Raw genomic sequence first — 12,269 nt, forward strand, 5'->3', positions numbered from 1 at the left:
CATTCTCTGTTAATCTCAGGACATAAAGATTATTTCATTCTATTTCAAAGATGCTAAAATAGTTTAAACTATATTGGTTCCATACAGCAATACTTTAAATTTTGTCCTGGCTCAAATGGAATTCAGCAGTCACTGTCATTGTCCTGAAGTCAATTGCAAAACAAAGGCCAAATCCAGCAACCTTGCTAAAAGCAGTGTAATCCCTTTGGATAGGCTCAACTCCCCAAATTTGCATTTGTACATTGCCTGTTCTTTGTTTATCCCTGTATAGTTATCTATTTTGTGCTCTTTTCATTATATTTAGTCTGTGCTTGCAGAATCTGTTACTGTTTGTGTACTCCTCTCAGTGCTACCTTCTTTATTCCCCATTCCTCAAATGCTATATTAATCTCTGCTTCTATCAGCAGGACGCAATAAACTATCTCAATATTACTTCATTCTAATTTATACACGACACTATTTTGGATCTCTTAGTAAATATTAAACTGAGATATTCACAAACGTGGGAATTTTTAACACTAGTTTTTGTTGGTAGGCTATTGGTAGGGAAACACAAGTCATTTCTGAAACCACATTAAATTAGCAACTTTTTTTCAATATGGGGATCCTTATTAATGTAGAGCTCTTTTTTGTCTATGCTAAGTAAACTTTAGAGTTTTTTTTAGAAAAGATAAACTGACAACTCCCTTCCTCCAAGTCAGAAGCTATCTCCAACTAGACTGTACAGGGTGCTCACTACAGTAGCAAAAATGTATCTTTACTTTCCAGTAGTCGTTTTGTAGTTATTGTAAACTTCGTGATGTAAAAAAGGAAAATAATAGTATTTTAGCAGGTTTCAGAGTAACAGCCGTGTTAGTCTGTATTCGCAAAAAGAAAAGGAGGACTTGTGGCACCTTAGAGACTAACCAATTTATTTGAGCATGAGCTTTCGTGAGCTACAGCTCACTTCATCAGATGCATACCGTGGAAACTGCAGCAGACTTTATATATACACAGAGAATATGAAACAATATCTCCTCCCACCCCACTGTCCTGCTGAAGTTTAATTTCCAGTCTTGTTTCTGAGAAATAAAGAACTGTTTACAATTGAAATGTCAAAGAGTAAACAAAATGAACTTTAAATCAGGGGAGTGCTTTTCAACATTATTTATACACATTGCTAGCTAGAGCTTGGTCTCATTGGAAAACACCCTCCATCTAAAAAGGGGTCTGAAGTCCGTTGTAACTCGGCCATATTCCTTGCAATGAATGCCCTTATTTTTGAACCCAGGGGCGTTAGTTTTGGAGCCCAGGCTGTTTTTAGTAAGGCATTAATTAGACCGGTTCGGTTTAAATTAAAACTGGATGCTTGTAGACCTCAGGAGGGAGATCTAGCTTAGCAGATGGCATAGAAGCAAGTCAGCTCCACAGATGAACTTTGCCTTCGGATTTAGAGAACGGTTCCCTGCGGGTGTGGGGAGAAAGTGAGAAAACATAGTGGAGACTCAGCCTTATAGCGAAACGATGAAGCATGTGAATGCCTAGTTGTAAAGATGGGGAAAGAATGAGGACATCACGCAATGTTTTAGGCTGAGTGGCAAAGTGACAAGGCCATTCTGTGAGGACCAGCACGGGTTTCTTTGTGGCCATGTAACCCTATCGGATTGTGAATTGCACTCCAAGGTTTTAATAATTCAAAATATGTTTCTTTTAGTAATCTTCGTGTAATTTATTGTGTAGATTCTTTCATAAAACGTGCACCACATGCTCCATCCTATTTAGGTGATTGATTTACAAATTATTTATGAACAAAAATTATAACATTGAAAATGAATGCACACAGCTCCATCTGTCAGAGAGGTTTTTAATCAAGAACACAGCAATGTGACAGCGAGTGTATAGTAAACATGTGATAAACAGTTTCTGGAAAAAAAATTTTGTTTTCAAACAATGGTTATTGATTCTGGGGGGTAAAACCTTTGCTGAAAAATTAAAATAATCTTATCTAAAGTATATTCCCCCTTTCAATGCTATTTTGTTGATATTTGTAAATGTGTTCGTTTTACATTGATTTGATTCCATCTCTTTAATGCAGTTAAAATGTTTAGAATATTAAAAATAAAGCACTTAAACCTGCTGATCTGCCAAACGACTAACACCTATAACATGGTATAAAATGTTGACAGTAAACTCAGTCCGACAAGGTGCTGAGCATCGTCAGCGCCCATTGCATTCATGGAGGCAGAAGGCGCTCAGCGCCGCGCAGCATCGGACGGTACGTGACTGTGGGTCTCCGAAATGCTCCCAACCATATTCAAACATTAAAATATTGTCAATTAAAATATTCAGGGTTGTGTTGTGTTTCACGTGCAAGCGATAATATAATGTTATGAGAAGCAAACGTGATTCCCTCTAAATTCCATTGTATTCAAATATCCACGTTTTGTGAGATGCAGCATAAGTAAAATGATTAATTAAAATAAAAAGTTTGGTGGAAAGCAAATATTTCTTAAATAGAGTCTACCTTCTCTTCGATTGTGGAGTGACCAGAAAACTGGGATCTCTCTGTTGGTATCACAGCCTTATTATACTCTTTCCTCTGACAATGGTTGTCTGCTGCTTGTTTTGAAACTAGGAAAGTGTATTGTTCCGTGCACAGAACAACCAAGCTTAGCTGTTTTAACCTCTGGCAAACAAATAAGCCACTTACATTGTTGCTGTTAATCAATTTCAGAAGCAGATTTGTGAAAGATTAAATACAGTGAAAAAGAAAAGTATAATCTCAATCTAGAAAGCAAATTACCTAGTTCTACAAGCTCTTATTAGTGTCCAAATGCAGCTATTTCCTGACACTTGTAGGGCCCCATCCTGCTGTCTTTACAGGCCAAACGTCCTTTAAATTCAAGCGTTGCCTGAACCACAGGCTACACCCTTTAATGTCCTGTTTTGTCAGAGACAGTGCTTAAAATTGTGAAGCATGATCTTGAGAAAAAATATCACAGTAAAACATTTTTTAAAAGTAAATGTCAGAAACATAAAGCATTTTAGCATATAGCTTGTTTAGAATTAGTGACCTAAAACAAACGAAGAAAGTGCACAAATATACACTGCAAGAACTAAGCAAAAGCGATCAACATGTGTCCATGTTGTGTCTCTTCTAGCATTGTGCGGATGGCAGGTGCAGGGCAATGCTGTTGGTGTGATTTGTAAATATATTCATTTGCTACACAGTCTACACCTTTTCAGTTTCACCAGACTTGCACTAGTTATTTAAAGAAGAAGAAGAAGAAAATAAGTTGTAATAAATGTTATTAAAAACAAGGGCTATACGCTTTGATGTCCAACTAAGAAGTTGTCCGTGTTTGATTTAATTCATGTCTGCCGCTTCTGCCCTTAAACTGCTGCCTTCCATTAGTTTAACTACATCGTTCCTCTTGTACAGCTTAGCCAAGTCGTAGGCAGTGTCTCCCTTCTTGTTCTGATGTTCCACCTTGCTTGCTGTATGCTTAATAAGGAATTCCACTACTGGGAGGTGGCCTTCTCTAGCTGCCAAGTGCAATGGCAGGTTTCCGTCATTATCCTCAATGTTAACATCAGCGTTAAACTCCAGTAAAGTCTGCAGCGTGTCCAGGAAACCCGCTCTGGCTGCATCATGAATTACAGCGAACCCTGTACTGTCTTTCAGATCAGGATTAGCACCTGTAATTAGCAACCTCCTGGCAATTTCAGGATTCCCAAGTTTCATCACCTAAAGAGGAAAAATAAGAGTTTAATACTCCAAATAATATTAGAACTACTCGTTTCACTCACTTGTTTGAGAATCTTCATTTTTCTATTTGAGTTTTGTCACTGTTGGAAACCTATTTTACCTATGCAGAGGAACCCTGGTAGAAAATTGATGTAAGAGTAAACTTAACTTTCCAATTTCTACACTAGCCACAGTAAATTTACGAATAATTCTATTCTTTCAGTGAGAAATATATTTCTATCTCACAGGAGATTAATATCAAAATGAGCTAGTGTGGAATATTGAGGTTATCATACTTTTTTATAATGTTGCCTTCTATCTCAACTTTTTCGTTGCTAAAATCTATATATAAATCTGTTTCATTTACCATAAATATTGAGAAACTTTAATTAACTTCTTTAAACTCATTAAGTATAAGATGGATGACTTTCTGAGGCTCTGATATTTATGCTTTCAGTAACACAAAATGTAGGATAAACTCTCCAGTATGTGTTTAAATTGTCTCTTTCTTGTCATTAAATGTCAGTATGACCTTATAAATGTGCCGTAGTTCTATATATAAAGAAAATAATCCTTCAACGTTTTCTGCAAGATCTGTGCTTCATTGTGTGCTGCCCAAAATGGAGAACTTAAGAGAGATGACCTAAAGTTCGCATAAGTTCTTGTAAAACAAACATTTTTATCTCATAGCTTCAGAATTTCTGTCTAAGCAATCTGTCAGTGTATGTTGTTAAAAATAACACTCCTAAGAAGAGCGATCAGTGTTCCTAATGATTCTTTTTGTTAAGTAAAACTTTATTTCTTTAACCTTGTCTGATCACATCATTAACCTATTATAACTGAGCACACGGACATCTCTGATTAGGGGTTTGAGTGGCTTGGCCTGACCCCAAAGTTCGCCAGAACTTCTGTCCCTTCAGTCTTTAAAAGAATGAAACAACATAGATCGTTTATAATTTTCCCATGTTACAGTCTATGTTTTTTCAAGACCTAGTATTCAACTACTCTAGCAAGGAGACAAATTTATTATCAACATCAGATAAGGGAAAAATACCTTCTTTACTTCTTTAGAAATTTTCAACCGATATCTTGAAAATCTTGCAAAGAAGCTTTCTTTTACTAGCATAAACAAGGATTACAGTTACACTAATGTCACCACAAATTACAAATTCTACAAGGCAGTTGTTGAAAGTCTGCTGTTATTGAAAAATAAATGTGTATTAGGCTTTGTGAAAACGGCACATATAAAATACATATTATTATAGGATAGGGTAGGGTTGGGATTGGGGAAAGGTTATCTGTGATAAGAGATAACTGAATGTTTCCTTTACATTACCTGCCATACCTTTCAATTCTGGATAGAGATTATAAGAGGTACGGCTATACCTCTGGAAAATAAGTGAGGGCATCCTCCTCTTTTTTCCCCCTTTTTTCTTATTGTTTGGTAAATCCTAGGCGTATCTGTTATTCTTTCGGGGAGCCCATCCTCGATTCCTTGCGCACCCTAAAACTTCAGTGTGATACAAAAGGTAATGCTCGTCGGATTTAGGATACAATTGTGGCGTCAAATATCAGTGATATTGTAATTTGGGGGCTGGGGTGTTGGGGGGGGGGGTAAGAGAGGTCTGTGGAACAAACCTGAAGGAGGTGAAACTCAATATCTGAGGCCTGCATGACTACGCATCGTCAAAAAGAAAAAGTGCGGAGGAAAATATGTATAAGTAGATTAAATTAGCATAACTGCACACGAAAATACAATTTCACTTTCAGCCGGCTCAGTACCGAGTGAACCACATTGGAGACTGTTGATTGAAAATATTCTTGACCTCTGTCACCTACCCAGAGCATGTTTCAGGTTTATGCATACTGAAAATAAGTAGACAGACAACTCTGGTTTGATTGGTGTTATGGTTCACTAAATCGGTGATGATTAAGCTGCAATAAAAGTAGATATGATCAGATGTATGCTCATGTTTAAGATAGCTGGGTGCTATGCCACGGTGTAAAATATTTCCCAGTGTAAGTCTGTTGATCGCTATTTTTGTAAAGCCCTATATTTTACTGCAGCGCAACTGAATTTTTCAGCCTCATTTTAAGGATAAAAAATTTGGCAAAGCGTTTCCTGATTTCCTACAGAAGTTAGTCTGTGTGAGGTTTCGATACAAGGTCTTTCATTCTCTTATAAGGTGTCTGCAGTGTCACCCAATCCCCTGCCTATGTGATAATAGTAAAAATAGAGCAAGGATAATCGTATAGTTCTTGCGTTTAACTGAAACAGAAAAATAAGAATGATTATTGTGTTCAGACAAGAATTTCCTCTTTTCCAGATCCTGCATTTTGATTTTAAGCCAAAGACCCAGTAAGTGTCTGGATTTCAGTTGCAAACAACACAGTGCCTGAAAAGAACATTTCAGAAGTGAACAGTAGTTCGTATTTGAAAAGAGAAACAAGTTTTTAAAAGTGTGAACTTAAACAAAACAAAACTATGACTCTAGTTTCACATTTCCTTACACAGTGTACAGTATAAATAGCCACAGAATTTCACCCTAGTTAAAAATAGCCAGTTTCACGTTTTCATCTGTATTCTAACATTTTCGCCATCATTTTGATGATCTTAAGAGAAAAAAACTTTAATCGGTTCCAATATTTAGCGGTTGGATCGGTTCCAACTACTGCCTCTAAATCTAAATACTGAAAATTAGGACGTACAATCGTATGGCCTCCGAAGTGAAATCTTTTGAGTTCATCCACTAGTGTCCGGTTTGAAAATACTATTTTTATTCAGCCTTAATTATGAATGGGTAGGCAAGTGATTCAGACTGAACTCTAACTCCTTCGCCTAACTGTTGCTGTACCGCTAAAGGTACTCAGTGCCAGGGCAGCATGTTTCCACATGCAAAAAGGTCATTCGTCACAAACACCCTATCGAGGAAAAGTACCATCCACTCCAGAATAAATACTCGAGAAAATTCATGTATTTTTCTACCCTATGTTTTTTTTTAAAAACAACACAAAACCTCAAATAATAATCCGTATGTGTTTACAATTCTTCTATGAAACAGTGCTCAGCTAGGATGGTTTCTTTTCATCTCGCCAACCTTTTCTTTGCCTTCCTTCCCCTTCCCCCAATAATAAAATTGGATGAAACTCGCAATCTATTTGATATTGAGGATGATCCCCGTTTAAAATAATGTTTTTTGGCCAGTTGTATTTCAAGTACGTCATTTTTGGGAGTTAGAGCCACTAAAGTTATAAAATATGGCAACCAACTAGGTTAAAACAAATACAGAAATTTTGTTACACCCGCCTATTTAGAACCTTGTCTTTCTGCAACGCGGGTCACGTAGGTAGCAGTGGTGAAATATTTTCTCTCTCTCTGGATACCAACCTGCAGCGCAGTCCTCCCAAATCCATTTTGGGCATTGACGTTTACATTCGTTTGCAACAAATTAGTAAGTTGCACTAGGTCCCCCCTTGCAGCTGCGGACGCCAACTCGTTCCCCAAAGGCTCGGCCATTCTTTAGGGTGACTGACGATCGAAAAAAGGTGAGTTTGGGGTTTTTTTTAACCAGGCATGACATCGGAGACTGACAGAAGGACTGGGATGGTTAATCTTCTGGAGTAGACCTTGTAGTAAATACTCGTAAAAAACTGCTTGCCAAGAGCCCGCCCCTAAATTCACACGTGATTATTCAGCAAAACTGCAGCTCCACTTGAAAGAATATTTCTTTGCTTCTACACGTAGAGTAACTCACATTAAGGACTTGGGCCATTTTAAAGGGGAGCTATATTAATATATAATATCTTATATATGTTACAGATAACATATATACACATACCTAGGAGGCTAACTCAGACTGAAGAAGAAAACAACCCACCCTTATTCAAGTCGAGATTTGAGACTCAGCAGGAACAGCTTCGCCGAGAATTCTTCGTAAGCCGCATGCATCCACTATCGGTTGGGGTGCCCCCCTTCATCGCGGGCAGCTGCGTTTATTCCAAGCCAAGTATGCAAAAAAGGAAGAAGAAGAAGAAAAAAAGCCAGCCAAGGGGAGACAGCAGGAGGCTGATCCGCGGCACAGCTCACACACTAGCTGCCTTCCCCCGGACGGGTCTCGGTTTCAGCGAATCTTCCCCGCAGAGCCCCGGCGGAGAAGGCGCCCGGGGTCCCCAGCGGCTGCCGCCCCAGGCGCAGGCTCGGCGGCCCCCAGCAATGGTGGCTCGGTGCAGTCAGAAGGGCGCCGGGTCCTGCGGCGGTCCGAGGGCGGCTGCATGCCGGTGCCAGCGCCTCCGCCAGGGCTCAGGGGCCGGAGGAGAAGCCCAGCGGCGGCGGCGGCGGCTCCATCGCGCCGGCCGGGGCGATCTCCGAGGTCCACAGCGGCATCACGGCTGCAAGCCGCGGGGTGAGCCCTTCCCGCCTAGGGCTCGCCGTGCCGCAGCTCGGCCCCCTGGGCTCCGCCGGCCCTTCGGATCGCGGTGTCCCTCTTTCGCTCCCCGCAGCGAGCGGGCCGGGAACAGGGGCGGGAGGAGGCAGCGGGTCTCCGGGGCTGCGAGGTGACCCCGACCCCCCCTCCCCCGCCCCCGGAGCAGGGAAGCGCAGGTCCGGCTCTCCTGCGCCCAGCGGCGGCCGCGGCCGCGAACCGGCGGTGCCACCGTCCCAGCCCTGCCAAGCCGCCGCCGCCGCAGTGACAGCCGCGACTTTCCTCCTCGCCGGGCTCCGCCAGACCCGCCGCCGGCTGCCCGGCCAATCGCGGCTTCTGTCGCCCCCCGACACCCGGCCGGTTTCTGCCTCTCTCCTTCCCCTTCCCCGGTTTTAACCTCATCAGCTTTTTTTGAAAAGAAAAAAAATTTGAGCGCTTTTTGAGTTGAAATACCCGCCCACCTTGTAACGGCAGAGATTTAAGGAGGCCCGGCGGAGTTGCTTTGCCGCCTCCAGGCGAGCAGGAAGGCCTGCGTCGGCGCACACCCTCCCCTTCGCCTTCACGCACCTCGCAGGCCCCAGCAGCCCCGGGCAGCGCGCTGAGCGGCAGTTTGCACGCTTAGCCTCTTGTTTCCCGTGTGGCATCCAAGGTTAAAATCATGCCCCAGAAGAACAACCCCCCTCCACCCCCACCCCTCAGATTGCCTTGCAAGAGGGCCGCTGGTGAGGCCTAAAGAGGAGATTCCCCTTGACACTGCTGCAGGGCCAATCCCTAGGACCCCAGGGCTGTGGAAAGGTGTCTGTGGGCAGGCACCCCACGCTGTTCCTGCCACACTCTCTTGCTGTAATATCAGGGCACTAGTTAAGGACAGAGGTGCGTGTCCATAAGCAGCCTTCCAGTGGGCAGTCCATAGAAGGGTCACCGGGCCCGGTCCTTTTTCTCATTCAAGTAAATGTGGGACGTGCTACTGAAATCAATGAGAGCAGCATCGGGCCAACTGAGTGCAGCGAGCATCCCGAAAGGAGGCAGTTTCCAGGTCCTCACACTAAGGCTTGCTCCCTAAAGACAAGGTCATGGCTAAAGGGTCAATGTCAGATGATTCTGACTGTGAACAGCGATAATCCAGGGCAGAAAGCTTTGCTTCTCTTGTCTCTAGCATCCTCGAAAAACTGAAAACTGCCATGTTCAGTGAAAAATACACATGGCTATAATGGAAGAAATGCGGGATCCACTTGTATATCATAGGAGAAGGAAGTAGCGATGAGAGGAAGTGAGGATTTTATTGCCAGAGGTGACTAAAATCATTCGAATTGTAAACGGTTTTAAATACTGAATTGCTCCAAAATCAGTGAGCCTTGGAAGCCTGAATTCCACACAGGTCATCGCTCTGAAAAGTATGCTGTACTTCGCATCAGATTCAGGACTCCCATATAAGTATACCGAATACGTTCTTTTGATAAATACTCTGTCAATCTATTTTCCATGCGTAAGCAAAACGTTCATTTTAATACACACTCTGGCTAACTCAATGAGATGTTAAATGGAGCTGTTTAGAAACAATACCAGATAATTAAAGGAGCCGATCCTGCACTCACTTCTAGGCAAAACTCCCATTGACAACAATGGAAGTTTTGTATGCGTAGGAAGCGCAAATGCGGGGCCTGATTTAAGATACCTAATGCTAGAAATATAATTTGTTTTTAAAGTTTTAAAGTTTTATTTGTTTTGAAATGTAGGCAGTCAAAAAGCAAGTTAAAAGTAGTTAGAAGTACTGCTTAGGCATCTGAGTCTCCTGGCAAAGTTCTGTGGCTTCACAGCCACATTTTCCTATTTTGAAAATGTTTTTCTTTTCTCTGTTTTGTGAAAAAATGACACAAGCAACAAGGGAAGCTGATGAACGGGCTGATACAGTGAATAGCACAGGAAATAGTGAAACTGACTATCCTCACATTGTTGTCAAATGCACAAAGCAAACAAGATGAAAAAAGCACATACTTTTACAAATTCTGTTATAACAAACCTAGCTGTTATAAGTAACAATAGGGAGTAACAGTTTTCTAGGCAGAAGTGTGATATTTTAACTACCTTCAAAGTTAATTCCAGAAATGTATGTTTTCAATAACACTGTTTTTCTGAAAACAGGCATTATATTACAATATTATTTAGGAGAGGGTGTTTCATTAGGTAGCTTGCAAATACATTCTGCGCTGACTTACATCTAGTTCAAGTCTATTAACTTTAATTGAATGATATGTAGGTTAAGTCATTGCAGAAATTGACCCATAAATACGATATTCTTTTACTAATCTTTGTATACGACACTTAAGAAGAATCCTTCTTTTGTTAATAATTTCAGCTCACAGAAGTGACTGGTCATCGTCACAAAAATAGTTTACTTTGAGACACTGAAGGCCTCTCTTTTTTTTTTTCAGCTTAAATTGACCAGGCAGAAAAGTAGCATCATACCACCTGCTGCCTTTTATGTCCTTTTAAAATGTCTGTAGGAAGGAGCACGTTGTTTTTAATTAATCACTGTTAACAATTACAAAGAGACATATCTTATAAACTAGAAAGAGCTGTATCAGCGTCCAACACAACAGTAAAAACAAAAACAACCACCCCAAACCCTCTGCAGACAGATATAATCATCGGACATCACACGGGAGAACTGCAAACATGTACCCACCTGACTTCCCTACCTTCCCAGTACCATTTATAATTTATCCAGTATGTATAGGAAACACCCAGTTTGGGAGTATTTAAGAGTTGTGAGGGGAATAAACGAAGTTATTTACATTATTGTAATCTGGACTGCAACGTAGGTTTAGCATTTTTCATCTTCTTATCATTTTGGTCCCGATCCTGCTACTTATTTAGCTTAAGATGGATACTTTTCGCTTAAAATATTGCTTTGATAAGCACCAGGTAACTAACCTTTGACTACAGCTGATGGACGTGAGTAATATTGCAGCGCTATTTACTAAACTACAGTTTTAAATTACTGACAGAAAATAGCTGGCTTTAATCCAATTTACAAAACTTGCCTTTCAGCCTTTATTATAGTTACTCTGTAGTAATATGTGGGTAGATTGGTTTATAGTTGAGTATATACGGTCTCTGGTATCGAAGCACATAGTGTGTATAGTACAGACTTGTCTGTAATGTCAAACAGTGGAAAAAGGAGATAGTGTGACAGTAATAGCTGTGTCATCTATACATTCTGTAAAGTTAAACCAGAAGGATTAAACTAACAAGGTGTAGTAAATCTCTACTGCAAAACCAGTCAACGTGAATTGGAACAGGAGTACGACAAAGTGGAATATCCAGTTTGAATGACATATTTTGCTTTCCATCCCAAGTAGGGCTTTGATATTGTTATAGTTCACCTTGACATTCTAAAACGATTGTCTAGTCATATGAAACAAACCAAATGCATCATAAAGATCACAGTTCTTATTAGCATCTAGCAATGTGCCTTAATAATTCTATCTCCTGCTATTTTACTGCTTTGTTGTGGGCAAATGGTCTAACCTGCAGACAGATACAATTAAACTTTTCGATGTTCGTCTGCAGCTTGTAACTTGCATGTAATGTTTATTTCCCTAAATCACCCTCCCTTTCTTTAATGGCTTCCATTTGTGGCTTATTCTTTCTCTATTTTCCCCTCCCCCCTCCTCCCTTTTAGTATCAGTCCTGCCATTATTTTTCTGATCAGCAGGAAGCCCATATATTCTGAACAAACGCGAAAATAAAATCATTCACGAACTAACTTTATGTATCTTAAAATAGAAAAGAATATCTAGAATCGCAAATATGTTGTAATGTAGATCTTGTCCATCGTGTAATGTTAGGAAGGCTGTGTGACTGATTCTGTGTTTGACCTTAGGTGGCAGCGAAGTAACTAGAAATTATGCAGGAGGTGGAATAAAACAAATTGGATTAATTAGCCAGTTAAAGAGTCAAACTGTGTATATAGCCAGAGGAGAGATGGAAAACATTAGGGGACATATATTGACAAAATAACAAAGAACGTTGAAAACTAGGACTTGCATAAATATTATGAAACAAGTTTAGTGATTATATGTGATGGAGCTGAGACCTAAAGTGCTATTGTGGGAAAC

At 40.6% G+C, this 12,269-nt stretch overlaps 1 protein-coding gene across 4 annotated transcripts; it reads right to left on the reverse strand.

The window, feature by feature from the left end:
• Nucleotides 1-1,829: 1,829 nt before the first annotated feature.
• On the reverse strand, nt 1,830-8,674 carry CDKN2C (cyclin dependent kinase inhibitor 2C). Of its 4 annotated transcripts, none has more exons than XM_048861680.2 (2): nt 7,116-7,547; nt 1,830-3,727 (listed from the first exon to the last, which is right to left on the reverse strand). In XM_048861680.2, the coding sequence occupies exons 1-2, from the start codon at nt 7,242-7,244 to the stop codon at nt 3,347-3,349; spliced, it is 510 nt and encodes a 169-aa protein (XP_048717637.1). In that variant the 5' UTR covers nt 7,245-7,547; the 3' UTR covers nt 1,830-3,346. The 4 variants fall into 4 exon arrangements, 2 of the variants coding, with proteins under 2 accessions (XP_048717637.1, XP_074987959.1); XM_075131858.1 differs by lacking the exon at nt 7,116-7,547 and adding an exon at nt 4,782-4,868; XR_007358084.2 differs by lacking the exon at nt 7,116-7,547 and adding an exon at nt 7,606-8,674 and having other exon boundaries at nt 3,588-3,727.
• Between the last annotated feature and the right edge of the window lie 3,595 nt (nt 8,675-12,269).

This window comes from Caretta caretta, chromosome 8, assembly GCF_965140235.1.
Source record: "Caretta caretta isolate rCarCar2 chromosome 8, rCarCar1.hap1, whole genome shotgun sequence".
In the NCBI taxonomy this organism is placed as follows: Eukaryota; Metazoa; Chordata; order Testudines; family Cheloniidae; genus Caretta; species Caretta caretta.